Consider the following 19,843-nt stretch of genomic DNA (forward strand, 5'->3'; position numbering starts at 1 on the left):
AATTACTTCAATATTTAGATTGTGGAAGGACAGTAGTAAATGTCAGAAACCATGGAGTGAATTTTGTCTATCATCCTGTTTTTCATTGTGAACATGGTAATAGTGGGCAGTACATTTCAGGGAAAAAAGGATCTATATGCACCCAGACTTGCCTGTTGAAATTAAGGAACACCCAAACCCACCTGTATTCCCAGGTTAGCCCAATTGTAACACAAGGATATGCAGCACCCAGGTGTTTGCCCAGGCCAATATGCAGGAAACTGCTTCTCTGACCTGTACCTGCATTATTCCTTGCTCACAAAATCTGACGCAGTACATTCCAAACCCATAATTACCTTGTATATTCCTGCCTTTTTATGGAGAAAGCCATGAACAGCACTGATTGACATTGAAATCAGAAGAAACAATCTCAATTTAAATATCAGAACAATAGGTTTTATTGTTTTGCTCAGTTTCTAATCACATGTTCATGTTGTCATCTAGCATTAGGTTAATCTGCAGAGGTTTCAATTTTCCTTTACAGAGGAACAGATCTTTCTCTGCATCTCCTTTGGCAATGATGTACAGACTGATATTGTTCTTTGTTCAGACACATGGCCACCACCATCTCCTACAGCCACATGTCCTGCAGAAACTCCTCCACTACAGTGACATTGCTATATTTGGTCCAATTCTTCTCCTTTTTCATGTTTATCATGCTCTAAAAGTACAGAAAGTATACATGTCAGGTATCTAAGCATATTTAGCAGGACGATTATATTTTGGGTTTGTTTTAGCTATTTTATCATAAAATTGATTTGGAAGGGAAAAAATTAAATGGATTCTGTATTGAGACAAGTGCTGAGGGAACACATGGCGAGTGAAGATGCAAATGAATTAACTTCGATGTTGTTCCTTGGCTGCAAATAATATTTGTTTCAATCAAAAGATATGATATTTGCAAAGGATTAAAGTCGTATGCTCCCTTTCAAATTGTAAAAGGCAAAATAGAATATAGTGGCTAGTACAAATACTTTGTGAAAGAGAATGCTGCACAAATACTTTCATGGAGACAGAAATGCTGGATGTTACTGCTTAACTAAGACAACCAACTTTTGTGGGAAGGCTATTTTGTGTTACTACATGGAAATAAATAGAATGGATTAAATCAAATGATTGTGTTTATAATTGTGTATAGCAAGATTCACCTTACTGTTAAAGTAGTTTAATAGTTTATACCTGGGCCTCATCACACCATCTATCGGCTCAGTCAATGTTTGCAGAGTCAAAGTTCACATGCAGAAAACACAAATATCCTGTTTATGTCATATGCTATCCCCCAAATGAGATAGATGGCAGAGAGAGTCAATTCATGGAAAAAGAATGATACACAGAGCACTTAACAAAGTGATCGTGGCCATTGTATCTTAGAAGGAATCTCTCATAGACCCATAATACTAACGGTATCTATTATCATGGAGTTGGAGTTTCTTTGACCTGATTTGTGCAGTGTAATTTATTGCAGCAGCTACAGTGGCTAGTTTTTTATAATGGTGTTTAGCTCCGATTTAAATTCATCAACTTCAATTATGCACATGAAGATACTGCTTGCATGGATAGTCATGATAAATATACTATTACCTTCAGACTAGAATGATTGGTACAGTATGCACTGGGGTATCCTCCTTCAAGACCTCTGAACAATGTACAAAAATGTTAATTAAAATCTCCACCCATGATATGCTTTTGCAATTTGCATTGTTGTATAAATTTGCAATGCACTTACAATTCAATGTTTACATGAAACTTGTTTTTTGTTGTAAATAATTTATAAGATTTCCATAATGTTATGCCCACTTGGAGAAATTAATTGCTTTGGTTGTTATTTTCAATTAATTCAAATTGTTATTGCAATGATCATGGGTAAGTCATGTACAAGGTTCACAATTATACTGCAATGACAGAGGAAGAGGCTGTTCTTGGTGCGTGTGTGAATTATTTGCACTATTGGTGCATATAATTTATTTCATGGCATTACATCAGACAGTGGCAAAACTTGCACAAGATGATCATGGCTTAAATTTGCTTTTGTATTCAGAAAAAAATTACCAGAAAATCTCAACACCTTGACTCAGTGAAACTCCCTATAACATCAGTTTCTAAAGTTGGCAATTGTGATTAGTTCCATTCTCAAGAGTGCTTAGCAATGAGAGAGATAGCTAGCTAATAACTGCCAACCTAATCTGTTATGTTGTTCCATGGACTGGTAAGCATAATCATTGGTAATTTAAAGTCTCTCAGTGCATAACATGCACTATGCCCAAGGCTGAATCGTCCAGTAAACTCGCATATTCGAGTAGCCAAGTAAGAATTTGGAAGAGATGCTGTCTTGAATTTCTAAGCAGAAATCACTTTGATATGCTTAAAGGAGTACATATGTCTGGTCCATTGTTACATTCTTCAAAGTAAAACTCTGCTGCACTAGAGGAAATGATAATAAATGTCATCTTTGGTACTCAACAAAGACAAAAATTGACTATTTTGTTTCCAACATAGAATATTATTGTACTGTTTGCTTTCATATGGTCAGTGTCTTATGAGATTGCAGAGATGAAAAAGTTTGGCATTGGACACAAGATTCAAAGGCACTTTTATAACTTTCCGTAGAATTCTAATTGTTCTTTTGAGCTTTGAATTTTTTGCAGAGTTTACAGTCTGTCAATTGTTTGGCCATCAGTCACTACCACTGAAAATGCGTGGTTATACTTGATGAATATTTTAAAAATGAAGCATTACTTTGTAGTAAGAGATACCCTGGTCCAAACATGCCCTATGTCAAAAAAGTCTAACATTGCTTTATGCTGGAAAAGAAAAAACGCACAAGAACAAATCAATTCAAATATATTTCTTTTGGAGCGTGTTCAATGGAAAAGACACAGATCTGTTTGGTTTTGGAGTCGTTTTTGACCTGGACTAATGAAAACTGAAGTAAATGATTGATGTTGCAAAATATGAATTTCGCCTTCAATCTTCCGTCTTTTAATGCCATTATTTTGAAAAAAGCAGTCCCTCAATTCACTTACCAAAGCATTCTCAAATTCCCAAATATAGGCCTTTGACCTATATGCCATGAGACTTTAACTGCTTTTTTTTCCTAAATCACAACCCCTCCATCACCATTATATCATTGTACCCAAAAGTACTATTATTCTTTCGCATCATAATTGTTCACCTAATAAAGGAGCAGAGATGGAGAGTTACAACATAGAACATAGAACAGTACAGCACAGAACAGGCCCTTCGGCCCACGATGTTGTGCCGAGCTTTATCTGAAACCAAGATCAAGCGATCCCACTCCCTATCATCCTGGTGTGCTCCGTGTGCCTATCCAATAATCGCTTAAATGTTCCTAAAGTGTCTGACTCCACTATCACTGCAGGCAGTCCATTCCACACCCCAACCACTCTCTGCGTAAAGAACCTACCTCTGATATCCTTCCTGTATCTCCCACCATGAACCCTATAGTTATGCCCCCTTGTAATAGCTCCATCCACCCGAGGAAATAGTCTTTGAACGTTCACTCTATCTATCCCCTTCATCATTTTATAAACCTCTATTAAGTCTCCCCTCAGCCTCCTCCGCTCCAGGGAGAACAGCCTTAGCTCCCTCAACCTTTCTTCATAAGACCTACCCTCCAAACCAGGCAGCATCCTGGTAAATCTCCTCTGCACTCTTTCCAGCGCTTCCACATCCTTCTTATAGTGAGGTGACCAGAACTGCACACAATATTCCAAATGTGGTCTCACCAAGGTCCTGTACAGTTGCAGCATAACCCCACGGCTCCTAAACTCCAACCCCCTGTTAATAAAAGCCAACACACCATAGGCCTTCTTCACAGCTCTATCCACTTGAGTGGCAACCTTTAGAGATCTGTGGATATGGACCCCAAGATCTCTCTGTTCCTCCACAGTCTTCAGAACCCTACCTTTGACCCTGTAATCCACATTTAAATTAGTCGTACCAAAATGAATCACCTCACATTTATCAGGGTTAAACTCCATTTGCCATTTTTCAGCCCAGCTTTGCATCCTATCTATGTCTCTTTGCAGCCTACAAAAGCCCTCCACCTCATCCACTACTCCACCAATCTTGGTGTCATCAGCAAATTTACTGATCCACCCTTCAGCCCCCTCCTCTAAGTCATTAATAAAAATCACAAAGAGCAGAGGACCAAGCACTGATCCCTGTGGCACTCTGCTAGCAACCTGCCTCCACTCTGTGTTTGCCATTCTGGTCTCCAGTTTCCCAATTTTAACTGCTCCTCCAACAGAGGTCATGCCGTCAGTTGCCTAGGCCCTAAGCTCCCTAAATACCTTCATCTCTTTTTCTCCTTTAAAATGCTCCTTAAAGCCTGTCTCTTTGATTACACACAACTACAAGGCTGAAAAAAATAAATAGTTTTGTCAGCTTCCATCTCAATGAGTCAGCTTCAAGCCAATCCACATTCAACAATCTGCTCTGAAAACCCTGCTCACATTTTGACAGCTGCGACAAATTCCATCACAGTAGCTGAAACAATGAACAAAACAACCTACAGCCAACAACCTTTTAAAAAAGTCAATTTGACCTATATCCCAATGTTAACTGATCCTTTAAAAAAATTCCACAATCTGACTCTGCCAAAAACGAGTCATTTCTTCCTTGGGCCATGCCCTATCTATGAACCATGTTCTGTTGAAATCTGTCCATTAATTTTTAAGATACATTGTTTCCAGTCAAACCTACTGGGGCATTACCTCTGCTCACCTTTAATGGCGGCGTTCGAAAAAAGATTCAGGCAAATTGGTCATTAATGGAGAAAGATTCACAAACAAAGTCACAAATTAAAAATGAGGGAGTTGGGCAAAGTAAAAAGGTCTGAGGGAAGGCCACTGAAGTAAATAGATTAAATACACTTCCAGTGAAGGGCAGGGATAAATCTGTGAAAAAGAGACAAGCTAATTGAATGTAATAACTTTTTCTAAAATGGCTGTGCTCTTAGCAGCCTCAAAGCAGGTAGATATTGAAATCGTTTCTTCAGAAGTAAAGAACTGTCACAGACGATGATGAGTGGTGAATTTAAACTGTAGCTATCAATTTGAGACCAGTAGCTGCACAACTGTTTCCAGCCAAATAATACCTTGCTGATACTGCCTGACTTTGCAAGTGTGAAAAATTCAACTCCCAGCAACTAAAATTTAGATTTTTATAGAACAGGAGTGAAACTCTCTGCATTCTCATAATATAACTGCCAAGTTCAAAAAGTAATCTTGAAATCACAGAGATTCAATTCAATATCAAATAAACCACCTAGTTGGCCTCCCCTGCACAAAAAGCACTATTCAAAACCAGGTTATACAATTCACTGGAATAATATATCAGAGACACGTTGCTCGAGTACAATCAAGACCAACTCTATATCTTCAGAATCATTTTGCAGCAACATTGCCATTTCAATATAAATACACACCAAGCCCTTCAATGTGTGTCAGTGTGATTGAATGACTGTGTTTCAGTTAACAGCTAAAGGGGAGTGAATATTTCATCCACTTATTCTGTTCAAAAGGTGCACTAACATATAGCTTTCAGATTCTGCAATTGGGCAACATATACAAATAGCTTCCCCTCTTATTATTACTAGACATTACTGTTCCACAGATTATCGGCCTTACTTTCTCTGAGCTGGTTGATAATTTTAGTGAGATTGTCAATTTTCTGCTCTTTTCTTTTCAGTTTTTGTTGGAGTACTCTAAATTTTTGCCTCTGTTCTTCATTCTTCTTTCTTTCCCATGCAAGCTTCTTTTCTAGAGTTCTCCTAATGATATCTGGGCAAGGACTCATAAAGTAACTGTGATCCTGAGGAAATGTCATTCCTGACAAATCCTGATCATCGGCAGAAGCAAGCGCAGTCTCAGAGGAACACTGCAGTTCTTCAGAAACCAGGACTGGAGCCAATAAATGGGTCCCTGTTTCTGGGATAAACACTCCTGTAGATATCCAAGTAGTTTCTTCCGATATTGTTGCTTGCTCAGATGTTAGATCTGTAGATGTTGTAAACAAACAGGGCAAAATAGTCACAGACATTGTAGGTACATCCAATGAACTAACGAGTGCAGTAGATGCATCCGATAGTACTTCAGGTTCACTGGCTGTCCAATGGAAGGCGTCTGAACACAGAGCTGCAGCTGAGTCTTGAGATTGTTCCTCTGAATGAACTGTTACTAACCCACCTGGAACTGATTCCAGTTTTACCCCTGTTGTACATGATTGAGTTTGTGCAGTGCAGTTAAACAGCGTGAGGACTTCTGAAGACTCTGTTTCAGGTTTTAGAGGAACTTCCAATACTTGAGAAAACTCTGCTAAATTCAGGACAGCTGCGGCTGCTAGCTGAGCTAATCTCCCTGTATTAAGAGTCTCTGTAGTTAATGTAGACTGTAAGTCTGTGATTTTTGCTAGCTCGGTTGGCTGATGAAATGCTTCATCAGCTGAATCAGTTTGTGGTGGCAAATGTGACATCTGTCCTTCCGAACTTCCCTTACAATGTCCGCCAGAAGCTTTAGCCTCATGTAGCCTTCGGGAGCTTGTATTCTACAAAATAGATAAGATTAAATGTTTTAAAAAACCGGAATACATTTTGAATTACATCTTAGCACGTATGCGATCATTTGAATTCACTCAATTTACCCAGTGGTACAAGAAACAACAGGGGCCATTCAAAATGACAATTTTTGGACCAAGTAAAGTCAACATTTCCTCATTGCAAAAAATAACCCTGTAACATATTTTTCAAAAGAACTCCTCCAGTGATATCCTTGACTTCAACAGTCAGTAAATGCATATTCAGTATGCCCACACAAAATACTGCCTACAATTCTTCTGAGAGGTTGACATTAAATGAAAGTGCACCAGTTCAAAGTATGCCAATACATCAGTTCAAAGTATGCCATAGAAATTGGGCTTTTGAGGACACTTTCTCAGCAGTTTTTAATCAATGCAGTAAGACTCTAGTTTGTAAGTTTTTACCAAATCCAGTTATCAAATCTGATGTAGTTTAAAAAAAATAAACATTCATGGAATGTGAGCGTCACTGGCTTGGCTAGCTAATTGCCCACCATTTCAGAGCATTTGTGAGTCAACCATATTGCTGGGAGTCTGGAGTCACAGGTAGGCCAGATCGGGTAAGGATGGCAGATTTCCTTCCCTAAAGGATATTAGTGAATCAGATGTGTTTTTACAACAATCATCAGATAGATTTGTGGTCATTCTAAGACTTTTAATTCCAGATTTTTATTTAATTCAAAATTTACTATCTACCTTGGTGCGATTTGAACCCGGGTCCCCAGATCTTGCCTGGGTCTAGTGACAATACCACTCTGCCACCGCCTCTCTGAGATTTACTAAAACAATTGACAAGACACAATAATGGTTCAAACTGTACCTTGGTTTTAGGAGGTGGAAATATGGTTGGAATGGAAGAGAATTTTAAATGCCTTCTATCATTCCGTTCCTCAAAACAATCTTTTGTGAAGTGATCACTACATAGAGTTGCTCTCGGTGATGGCATCCAGTTTTCCCGTGCTACAGCTGTCAGCCATTTTGCCATGAGGTAAGGTCTTGAAATAGGAAACCTACATCAACAGAATCAAAGACAAAATAGGAGGAGGGATTCAATAAAACTTACTGAAACTGCAAACACCCGAAATAGCATTTTCAGATTTTTATCTTTATTAATTTGAAATGATGTACTTATCAGTCAAAGCATCTGCTCTGGGCAAAACTTATTGTCTTAAACGGCTCCATGCTGCTCAGATATCTTAAAACACACTTGACAATTAAATGAGTTGTCCGGTTAAATTATTTTGTTGAATGTTGGGTTTTAACAAATAAAAATTGAAGTACGCAGCTCTACAGCTCTTTCTAAAAATAAACAAATATTCAACAATAGGCACTAACACTTAAACAAACACATTAATGGATTAAGAAATACATGTTAGCAAGAAGTTCAAAAATCCAAAGGTTGCCCTTTGCTGGTATGAAACACAATCTATGACACTGAATAAAAAAGTAAAAGTGAAAATAACTCTAGTAAACTCTCAAAATAAATCTCACTCTGCAAGTACTTGTTATAAAAACTGATTATAGTTATAAACTAAAATTAATTCATGTAAATTACTGGATAGATAAATTCATGCAAATCTTAAACATTATTTCAGATTACCTGGCATATTACAAATCCAAAACATCAGAAAGTATCTGAAAACACAGGCCTTAATAAAAACATATTTCTTGTTATGTAATTGTTGCTTAAACATTTAACGCAAGCATCTATTAAAGATTTTCACGCTGCAGTCACATATTATAGATTTTTGCTCACATGGTGATTGCCTTTTTTCGTTACCGTCTCAAAGCAATTACAGAAAAACAATTCCCACAGGAGCATACTATTTAAAAGTTCTTAACTTTATACTCATAAATTGTGAATTTCTTTAAAATTTCAAAATGTTACTACAGATTTTTCATGTATTCTGCAACCTCACCACCCAAATTTTGCCCTCAAACTGCTAGATCAAAGATGGTAGATTTGCAAGACTTGCCTAAAAAAAAGCAAAGTTTTACAATATATTAAAATCTAATTTTATTTGTTGTACCCCAAAACTTTGTATTCCTGCTCAACCGTGATGTCAGTCAAGTTTGCAATTTTTATATACGGATATCTGTTCGTGCACAAATTACACAATGGTTTCCAGCTAGACATAGTTAAGTATACAGCCAGCTCAACACATTCACTATCCAGTTCCTAATCTCAAGATAATAAAAATACTAAGTGCTGGAAAATCTCAATCGGTCTGGCAGCATCTGTGGAGAGAGAAATAGAGTTTCGAATCCAATATGACCCTAAGCTCAAGATGCTTGTTATGTAACTAGGCTGTTTCTGATACAAGAAAACCACTCAAAACTTGAAGACTTTCGTGCTATTGAGATTGCTGTAATATAGGGTTGCAACCCTCCTCTACCACAAGGCTCCAGGTACTTGGCATCATCACTACACAGTGGTTAGCAAGGTCAGTAGCAATACAGGCCAACAATTCATAGCCAATAAATTCTACTGAGTATAAACTTAATCATGCAATTCTTATATCTGTGTGTGATGGTGTTTTTCTGGAACCTCTGGAAAGCTAATTTTCTTGGTTTGAACTCGTTAAGAAAATATATTTATGAAACGGTGACAGAGACTAACAGGAATAATGATTGAAGCCATGTTGGCCAATGCAGACGTACATATGCAGACTGTACCATCCGTCTACTGAAGAAGGGAGTACAGGGTTGTAGATGGATACTTGATTCAAACATTAATAAAAGGAAGCATCTTCCGAAGGTCAAATTGCACACCCCATTGCAAGGTGTCTTGGTAAACTTGCTTTAAATTGCAGGAAATGCTGTTAAACAAAATCACAGATAGCAATCAAAACAAAATATCCAGGTCTGCCTGTGGTGCACGAACTGAGGTGAATGATTAAAATCGCCACCCTTGCACCGAATGCAAATTTTAAAAATGCGCTCCTGCAAATTCTCACGCAGGACCAGTGACGTTGAAATCCTATCAGAGTGATTTTTTTTTTCTGAAAGGGGAAGTTGACCTTCTTCGGCAGCCTTGAATTGGTGGCAGGGTACCTGTGAAAAGTGATACCGCTGCCTTTCTTGAAGCGGTTCTTGCAGTCCAGTGCGCTGCACGATACTGGCATCTTCCAGCTCCGGCCGCCAGCACCGCTCCCCCGCCTGTCACAAAGATGGCGGCCGCCTGCCGCTGACGTCACTTGGAATCCGACCCCTGGATTCGAATCTTGGAGAAAGGATACACAACATTCGCATTCCATCCCGGGCCAGGCATCAATGGCAATGTCTCATCAGAAATACTATCACCTTGATTTTACATTCAAAATAAATCTTTCAGTCACCCTTTGGCTGCTGTCCCAAACTACAGGAGGCATTTAAAAATTGAGGTGCATTAATTGGCAGTGACCTTGCCTCCACCCTATTCCCAATGAAATTCCAGCTTTTATTTTTTCATTCGCGACCTGTCATTTCCCCCCCCCAAAGTTGCCACCAACAAAACAAAACGACAACTCCCAGCATCCTATCTAACTGCCCCCACCCCGCCCCATGGGCTGGCTGAGAAAGCTGCAGCCAGCCTGATTGGTCTCTGCCAGGCCCATGTCAACTGCGGGGTAACCGGAGCGGAGGAAATGTGTGTCTGCGCTTCTCTGCCAGCATTCCCACTTTTGTGTCCCGCGTCCCGCAATGGTGCGAGCGACAGTGCCGGTGATGGTGATGGCCGCCGCTTTGACGGTCTATTATGTGTACATCCCACTTCCCAACACGGTCTCCGAGCCCTGGAAACTGATGCTCCTGGATGCGACGTTCAGGGGAGTCCAGGATATGGTATGGTTCCTCTGTCTTTGATGCTGCCTCTCTGACTAGTTGTCGGATATTTATAATTGAACCCATTAGAAGCGCCGCTTTCAGGATTGAAGTGCAATAATTTACGTTCAACTTTATTTTGCAAGTTCGTAGTTTCAAGGAAAGTCTTGACTTGCAGATTACAAAATGGCTCATTCACTTGTCTTTCTGCGCTATTCGCTTATGGTAGTCTTATTCATTCATATCGTTTTCATGTTACGCTTTTAAAATGATAACAATTCCCACAGCTGTCATTTATCAAAAGGCAAGTTCCACATTGATCACTGTACAGATACCATACACCATATGAAACTAGGAGTGGTAGGCTGTAGTTCCTGAACTGCTCAAACGTTGGAAGATACGTCACGTCCATCACGAGCTGAAAAAAGACCGATTAAATTTTTGACAGGCAGCACCTGCTGATGTTTCCACATTTTAATGTTTTCAGCGTTGATAAATACTTAATAATGTAGAAATCTGCACTGGAAAGGTACGTTATTTCGTCTGCATCATGTCCCCCAAGTATTACACCCAGCAAATTACTTTGAAGTATTGTTTACCCGGTAATAAAAGGTAGTTCATTTACACAAAGTGATACTTCACAAACACGGAATTAAATGGACGACCCAGTTAATGCGAGTTGAAGGAGTAATACTGACCAGAACACCTTACTTTAAATGGTCCCATGGAATGTTAATATCTTTCTGAAAAGGTATATATGTGGCTTAGCAACTCGTGTGAAGACACTCAGTATTACACTAAAATGTCAGATGTTGGGTTTAGTCTGCATTCTAGCGTTTTACCTGATTAACTTTTTTAGGAGGGGGCAGGGTAAAGGTTTACAAAACCTGTTGTCCTGCTTCAGCTGTCGCTTTGGCTATCCCTAAATTTCTATTATTCTATTTTTAAAAACTTAAAGACTTTTCAATTAGGATATATAATACTGTGCTTTTAATATATGTACAGAATATAGGTGAAAGCTTTATCTTGCACATTATAAATATTTACTATATTTGTTTATTTGAAGCAATATGTAGAGCAATCTTTTCCTACTTTAAAATAGAGCGATGTCTGCACTTTCTGACAAATTGTTTTGTCTTGATATGTGGGCCTGACTAAGTAATTCACACTTCCTGTTCAAATTGGATACTGACATTTGAAGAGGATAGCTGAGTTTTAGGAAATAGCTAATAGGCAGATGCCATATGGTCACAATTATTCAATTATTTGGAACATTATATGCAGATTTACCACTCCAGGACGGATTTATAGGTGTCATCTGTCGTGGATGACTGATTAGGAGATATCCTACAGGGGTAGTGTCAGTCACAACTCAATTGGTAGCACACTCGCCTCAGTGAGAAAGTTGTGGTCACTCTTCCCTCCAAGCTGCAAAGGACTTTCACTCTTAAATGAATCAGCAACACACAAAAAAAGTTAGAGGGGAAGTTAGTTGTGGATTCAAATGCAACTCCTGGACTTCAGCACAAAATTTCAGGATGATGCTCCAGTGCAACACTGAGGGAGGGCTGCGTTGTCAGAGGTGCTGTTTTCCAGATGAAACGTAAAACAGAAGCACCATTTGCTTGCTCAGGTGGACACAAAAGATCTCCTAGCAGTATTTCACAGAATCCTACAGTGCAGAGGAGACCCATCGAGTCTGCACCACCGCATGAAATGCCCTGACCTGCCCACCTAATCCCACTTGTCAGCACTTGGCTGGCCTTGAATGTTATGGCGTGCCAAGTACTTATCCAGGTACTTTTTAAAGGATGTGAGGCATCCCACCTCCACCAACCTCCCAGGCAGCGCATTCCAGACCGTCACCACTCTGAGTAAAAAAAGTTTTTCCTCAAATCCACCCTAAACCTCCCACCCCTCAATTTTAACTCGTGTCCCCTCATAACTGACCCTTCAACTAAGGGGAATAGCTGCTCCCTATCCACCCTGTCCATGCCCTCATAATCTTGAACATCTCAATCAGGTCGCCCCTCCCTCGGTCTTCTCTGCTCTAACGAAAACAACCCAAGCCTATCCAATCTCTCTTCATAACTTAAATGTTCCTGGTTCATCCTGGTGAATCTCCTCTGCACCCCTTCCAATGCGTTCACGTCCTTCCTATAATGTGGTGACCAGAACTGCACACAGCACTCCAGCTGTGGCCTCACCAAAGTTCTATACAACTCTTCCTGTCTGTTTTTGTAATCTATATCCCGATTGATAAAGGCGAGTGCCATATGCCTTTCTGCCTTCAGAGTTCTATGGACAAACACGCCAAGGTCCCTTTGTTCTTCAGAACTTTCCAGTGTCAGACCTTTCATAGTATGCTTCCTTGTTTCAAAGAAGAACAGGGGAATTATCTCTGGTGTTCTGGCAACATTTCTTTTAATTAATCTACATCTGGAAGCCTTATAAGATAACATTATTGTACTCTGTCCCTTAATTTAATAATCTATCTTTGCTGGACAGTTATGGAGGTTTTGAAAAGCTGAATTGGGAATTTTTTTGGAAAGCCTAGTACCACAGCTTTGCCTATTGCCTTCCATTTGTGTTACAGCAAACTCGTCTGTTAAGTGCAAAATTTTGCAGTAATGTTTCTCTCACTCATATTACCTTTATATATTGCTATTATGTATTATTAATTTTGTATTATAAGCCTTAAGGCAGCGTATAAGGCGACGTAGAATAGTACAGCACAGAAACAGGCCCTTCAGGCTGCAATGTTGTGCCGAACATGACACCAAATTAAACTAACCCCTTCTGCCTGCCCTTGGTGCATATCCCTCTATTCCTTGCATATTCACGTGCTTATCTAAAACCCCCTTAAATGTCCCTATCGTATGTGCCTCCACCACCAGCACCCCTGGCAGCGTGTTCCAGACACCTACTGCTCTGCATAAAAAACAAAAAACTTGCCCCTCACATTTCCTTTGAGCTTTCCCCCCTCTCACTTTAAGTGCATCCCCCCTAGTATTGGACATTTCAACTCTGGGGGAAAAAGATTCTGACTGTCTTCCCTATCTATGCCTCTCATAATTTTATAGACTTCTATCAGGTCTCCTCTCAGCTTCCACCGCTCCAGAGAAAACTACCCTATTTTGTCCAGCTTCTCCTTATAGCTCATACCCTCCAATCCAGGTAGCATCCTGGTAAACCTCTTCTGCACCCTTTCCAAAACCTCCACATCCTTCCTGTAATGTGGCGACCAGAATTGAACGCAATACTCTAAGTGCAGCCTAATCAAAGTTTTATAAAGCTGCAATATGACATCCTGACTCTTGTACTCAATGCCCTGACCAATAAGGCAAGAATGCCATATGCCTTCTTTCCCACCCTATCTACTTGTGTGGCCACTTTCAGGGAGCTGTGGACTTAAATCCCAAGACCCCCCTCAACATCAATGCTATTCAGGGTCTTGCCATTAACTATATACTTCCCCTTAACATTTGATCTCCCAAAGTGCAGCACCTCACACTTGCCCGGATTAAACTCCATCTGCCATTTTTCCACCCATGTCTGCAGCTGATCTATATCCCGCTGTATCCTTTGACAACCTTCTACACTATCCACAACTCCACCTATCTTTGTTTCATCTTCAAACTTACAAACCCACCCATCTACATTTACATCTAAGTCATTTATATGTATCACACAGCAGAGGACCCAGTACAGATCCCTGTGGATCTGTCACGGACCACCAGCCAGAAAAACACCCTTCCACCCTTCCTCTCTGACTTCTATGGGCAAGCCAATTCTGAATCCGGGTGGCCAAGTCAATGTGGCTCCCATGCATCTTAATCTTCTGGATGAGCCTATCATGAGGGACATTGTCGAAAGCCTTACTGAAATCCTTGTAGATAACATCCACTGCTCTACCTTCATCAATCACCTCCTTGAAAACATTAACCAAGTTAGTAAGACATGACATGCCTCGCACAAAGCCATGCTGACTTTCCCTAATTAGGCCATGCTTTTCCAAATGTGGTGAAACCTCTCCAATAGCTGATGTGAGACTCACCAGTCTATAATTTCCTGGATTATCCCTATTTCCTTTCTACAGAGGAACAACATTAGCTACCCGCCAGTCCTCCGGGGCCTCTCCAGTGGTTGACAAGGATACGAAGATCTTTGTCAGGACCCCCCTTGCCTCTCTCAATATCGTTCCATCTGAGTGCTCAGGGAATACAAGTTAGTTGGTTTGTCAGTAACCATAAAGTGGGCGATAAATAAATACATCCTGAGGATGAGTAGGAAGGGAGGCCGATGAGAGAGAGGAATCTGGAGGAAAAGGGAAAGCCGATGGAGGACTAGTTTTTTGAAAGAAACTAAACTGTTAAAGATTTGAACAGCAAGTTTTAGATGATGGAGACACTGAAGAGCTAAACCTGAACAGCTGAAGAAATGTATGAAAAGATCAGAATGAGGAAAGAGTGGTTTGGACAGATGTTGGAAAATGCCAATGATAAAGATATTGATAGTGACCTCCCATGAGATTAGCAATCATACGATTTTATATACAATGGTATCTTAATCAAAGAAATATTGTAGCTTAGAAGAGACTCCCCAGGAGGAGAAATGATAGGGCAATACAATTCATAAAACCAAAAGAGAAAATACTGGAAAATCTCAGCAGATCTGGCAACATCTGCAAGGAGAGAAAAGAGCTGACGTTTCGAGTCCAGATGACCTTTTGTCAAAGCCTTCTGGTTCTAGACTCGAAACGTCAGCTCTTTTCTCTCCTTACAGATGCTGCCAGACCTGCTGAGATTTTCCAGCATTTTCTCTTTTGGTTTCAGATTCCAGCATCCGCAGTAATTTGCTTTTAATAGAATTTATGATGTCTTTGATCATTTATAGCACAAAGTTGAATAGGTTCTAGCCACCCATTTTTCAGTAAGGAATGGAACACAATGAGAAAAAATATAAAATTAGAGTAGAAAAGGAAATGAGGAACATTATGACCTTAAAAATAAAGCATTTAAGAAACTTGTACCTCAGTTTGTAATCATAACCAGGAACATAATAAATCTTGCAAATCATAGAATCCCTACAGTGCAGAAGGAGGCCATTCAGCCCATTGAGTCTGCATTGACTCAGCATTTTACCCAGGCCCACCCCTCTGCCCTGCCCAATCCTCGTAACCCTTAATCCACTTTATCTTCACAACTTGGGACACCGAAGGGCAATTTAACAAGTCAATCCACAGAACTTGCACATCTTTGCCATATATTATCAGCCATTGATGTTTTTAAATGCTTTGTAAGCCAACCGTTTGTAGGTGTGTTTTGCTTTTTCCCATTTTCAAAAGAAAAATCCCAGGGGACAATTTGTACATGAACTGATGTTCCACTCTTAGTAAATCACACTAAGAGTGTTAGATATGTAAGGATGGGTTGGGCTGTTTAATCTGTCCTTCCTCCAGGAAATTCTGTGCTTTCGACCCCGGAGTGAAAATTCAGGCCTTACTTGCATCGACTGCTGGTGTAGGCCCAATTCTGACACGCTAGATGAAAGCCCTGGAACTCTCTTCCTAACAGTACTTATTTATCTTGATCACACAATCAGTAACTGGAACTAAGGTACTTTATCAGAAATCATCTTTCAGAGAAACCTAATTCTTAAGGAGACCATCACCGCACCGCAAAACATAGTTTTTCCTTAAAGCCCCATGGACCGTCTCTGTTCCAAGTCAGGAGGTTGTGTGGCTTGTGGGGAACATGAGGTGGTGGTGTTCCCATTCATCTTTCAGATGAAATATAAAACAGAGGCACCATCTGCTCTCTATGTGCAAATTGGCTGCTGCGCTTGGTAGATTATAACAGTGATGACACTTCTAAAGTATTTCATTAGCTGTGAAGCCCTTTGAGACATTTGGTAGCTGTGAAAAACACTACATAATGTAAGTCTTTCTTTCAATTTGGGAAGTAAAGAGGAAGAGTAAATTAGTGTAAAGGGGGATAATTTGAACTTGCTGACAGTGTAAGAAGGGTAGTAAGAAGTCTCACAACACCAGGTTAAAGTCCAACAGGTTTATTTGGTAGCAAATACCATAAGCTTTCGGAGCAATGCTCCTTCGTCAGATGGAGTGGTCTCTGTTCTCAAACAGGGCACAGACACAGAAATCAAATTACAGAATACTGATTAGAATGCAAATCTCTACAGCCAGCCAGGTCTTAAATGCACAGACAATGTAAGCGCAAGAAGGCACAGTGGTTAGCACTGCTGCCTCAGCACCAGGGACCTGTGTTCGATTCCTGGCTTGGGTCACTGTGCGGAGTAGAACATAGAACATAGAACAGTACAGCACAGAACAGGCCCTTCGGCCCACGATGTTGTGCCGAGCTTTATCTGAAACCAAGATCAAGCTATCCCACTCCCTATCATCCTGGTGTGCTCCATGTACCTATCCAATAACCGCTTAAATGTTTCTAAAGTGTCTGACTCCACTATCACTGCAGGCAGTCCATTCCACACCCCAACCACTCTCTGCGTAAAGAACCTACCTCTGCTATCCGTCCTGTATCTCCCACCACGAACCCTATAGTTATGCCCCCTTGTAATAGCTCCATCCACCCGAGGAAATAGTCTTTGAACGTTCACTCTATCTATCCCCTTCATCATTTTATACACCTCTATTAAGTCTCCCCTCAGCCTCCTCCGCTCCAGAGAGAACAGCCCTAGCTCCCTCAACCTTTCCTCATATGACCTACCCTCCAAACCAGGCAGCATCCTGGTAAATCTCCTCTGCACTCTTTCCAGCGCTTCCACATCCTTCTTATAGTGAGGTGACCAGAACTGCACACAATATTCCAAATGTGGTCTCACCAAGGTCCTGTACAGTTGCAGCATAACCCCACGGCTCTTAAACTCCAACCCCCTGTTAATAAAAGCTAACACACTATAGGCCTTCTTCACAGCTCTATCCACTTGACTGGCAACCTTTAGAGATCTGTGGATATGGACCCCAAGATCTCTCTGTTCCTCCACAGTCTTCAGAACCCTACCTTTGACCCTGTAATCCACATTTAAATTTGTCCTACCAAAATGAATCACCTCACATTTATCAGGGTTAAACTCCATTTGCCATTTTTCAGCCCAGCTTTGCATCCTATCTATGTCTCTTTGCAGCCTACAACAGCCCTCCACCTCATCCACTACTCCACCAATCTTGGTGTCATCAGCAAATTTACTGATCCACCCTTCAGCCCCCTCCTCTAAGTCATTAATAAAAATCACAAAGAGCAGAGGACCAAGCACTGATCCCTGCGGCACACCGCTAGCAACCTGCCTCCAATCCGAAAATTTTCCATCCACCACCACCCTCTGTCTTCGGTCAGACAGCCAGTTACCTATCCAATCGGCCAACTTTCCCTCTATCCCACACCTCCTCACTTTCATCATAAGCCGACCATGGGGGACCTTATCAAACGCCTTACTAAAATCCATGTATATGACATCAACTGCCCTACCTTCATCAACACACTTAGTTACCTCCTCAAAAAATTCTATCAAATTTGTGAGGCACGACTTGCCCTTCACGAATCCGTGCTGACTATCTCGGATTAATCCGCATCTTTCTAAATGGTCGTAAATCCCATCCCTAAGGACCCTTTCCATCAATTTACCAACCACCGAAGTAAGACTAACCGGTCTATAATCACCAGGGTCATTTCTATTCCCTTTCTTAAACAGAGGAACAACATTCGCCATTCTCCAGTCCTCTGGCACCATCCCCGTGGACAGCGAGGACCCAAAGATCAACGCCAAAGGCTCTGCAATCTCATCCCTTGCCTCCCACAGAATCCTAGGATACATTTCATCAGGCCCAGGGGACTTATCGACCTTCAGTTTATTCAAAACTGCCAAGACATCCTCCCTCCGAACATCTATTTCCTCCAGCCTATTAGCCTGTAACACCTTCTCTTCCTCAAAAACATGGCCCCTCTCCTTGGTGAACACTGAAGAAAAGTATTCATTCATCACCTCGCCTATCTCTACTGACTCCATACACAAGTTCCCACTACTGTCCTTGACCGGCCCTAACCTCACCCTGGTCATTCTTTTATTCCTCACATAAGAGTAAAAAGCCTTGGGGTTTTCCTTGATCCGACCCGCCAAGGACTTCTCATGTCCCCTCCTAGCTCTCCTAAGCCCCTTTTTCAGCTCATTCCTTGCTAACTTGTAAGTCTGCATGTTCTCCCCATGTCTGTGTGGGTTTCCTCCCACAGTCCGAAAGACGTGCTGGTTAGGCGCATTGGCTATGCTAAATTCTCCCTCAGTGAACCCGAACAGGCGTCAGAGTGTGGCGGCTAGGGGATTTTCACCGTAACTTCATTGCAGTGTTAATGTAAGCCTATTTATGACATTAATTAATAAACTTTAAGAGTAGTATTGCATGTTGTCTATAAAACAGCTCTCCCAAAGTTCCTTTCCATTTATTTCCAGGAGAGAAGTTTTATTAGCTGAGAACAAAGAACAATACAGCACAGGAACAGGCCCTTCGGCCCTCCAAGCCCGCGCCGCTCCCCGGTCCAGGATTGAATCCTGAATCCAGGATCCCCGCCCAATTTTCCAGCCTATCTACATACCAATATCCTATCCACCGAGCTGTCCCTCACAGCTACGATGCTTTGTTCATTACAACCTATTAACTCACCCCCACCCCCCCATTCCAGACCATGTGATCTCCAGGGAGAGGCGAAAACCCAGAGTGAAAAACCCCAGGGCCAATATGGGGAAAAAAATCTGGGAAATTCCTCTCCGACCCCCTGAGGCGATCGAAACGAGTCCAGGAGATCACAATGGCCCCGATCGGAAAATGCTTCCCAACCCTAGTCATTTCCACTTCCACGAACACCATATGAATTCCCTGCCCCCGAGACAGGTTCCCAACTATCCGCAGTCTCGCTCTGTACTGGCACCAGCAAGATGATCATAGAATGAAGCCTTGAAACGAGAAACAAGGAACAATTAGCCCGCGCCGCTCCCTGGTCCAAACTAGACCACTCTTTTGTATCCCTCCATTCCCACTCCGTTCATATAGCTGTCTAGATAAGTCTTAAACGTTCCCAGTGTGTCCGCCTCCACCACCTTGCCCGGCAACACATTCCAGGCCCCCACGACCCTCTGTGTGAAATATGTCCTTCTGATATCTGTGTTAAACCTTCCCCCCTTCACCTTGAACCTATGACCCCTCGTGAACGTCACCACCGACCCGGGGAAAAGCTTCCCACCGTTCACCCTATCTATGCCTTTCATAATTTTATACACCTCTATTAAGTCTCCCCTCATCCTCCGTCTTTCCAAGGAGAACAACCCCAGTTTCCCCAATCTCTCCTCATAACCAAGCCCCTCCATACCAGGCAAC

At 41.3% G+C, this 19,843-nt stretch overlaps 2 protein-coding genes across 5 annotated transcripts in view; one reads left to right on the top strand and one right to left on the bottom strand.

Moving 5' to 3' along the window:
- Window positions 1–422: 422 nt before the first annotated feature.
- On the bottom strand, window positions 423–10,179 carry LOC144490507 (uncharacterized). 4 transcript variants are annotated; one of them, XM_078208249.1, is made up of 5 exons: window positions 9,691–10,179; window positions 7,457–7,646; window positions 5,691–6,606; window positions 1,621–1,673; window positions 423–700 (listed from the first exon to the last, which is right to left on the bottom strand). In XM_078208249.1, exons 1-5 carry the CDS (start codon window positions 9,891–9,893, stop codon window positions 611–613), a joined length of 1,452 nt encoding a protein of 483 aa, XP_078064375.1. In that variant the 5' UTR covers window positions 9,894–10,179; the 3' UTR covers window positions 423–610. The 4 variants fall into 4 exon arrangements, with proteins under 4 accessions (XP_078064375.1, XP_078064379.1, XP_078064383.1 ...); XM_078208253.1 differs by lacking the exon at window positions 1,621–1,673; XM_078208257.1 differs by lacking the exon at window positions 1,621–1,673 and having other exon boundaries at window positions 9,298–10,174.
- Window positions 10,180–10,186: 7 nt separating this feature from the next.
- LOC144490543 (neutral cholesterol ester hydrolase 1-like) overlaps window positions 10,187–19,843 on the top strand; it is a 36,327-nt gene continuing 26,670 nt past the window's right edge. The window contains exon 1 of the mRNA XM_078208270.1: window positions 10,187–10,458. Coding sequence (XP_078064396.1) covers window positions 10,318–10,458 — 141 coding nt within the window. The 5' untranslated portion in view covers window positions 10,187–10,317. The remainder of the gene's footprint in view (window positions 10,459–19,843) is intronic.

Source organism: Mustelus asterias, chromosome 3 (genome assembly GCF_964213995.1).
Source record: "Mustelus asterias chromosome 3, sMusAst1.hap1.1, whole genome shotgun sequence".
Lineage (NCBI taxonomy): Eukaryota > Metazoa > Chordata > Chondrichthyes > Carcharhiniformes > Triakidae > Mustelus > Mustelus asterias.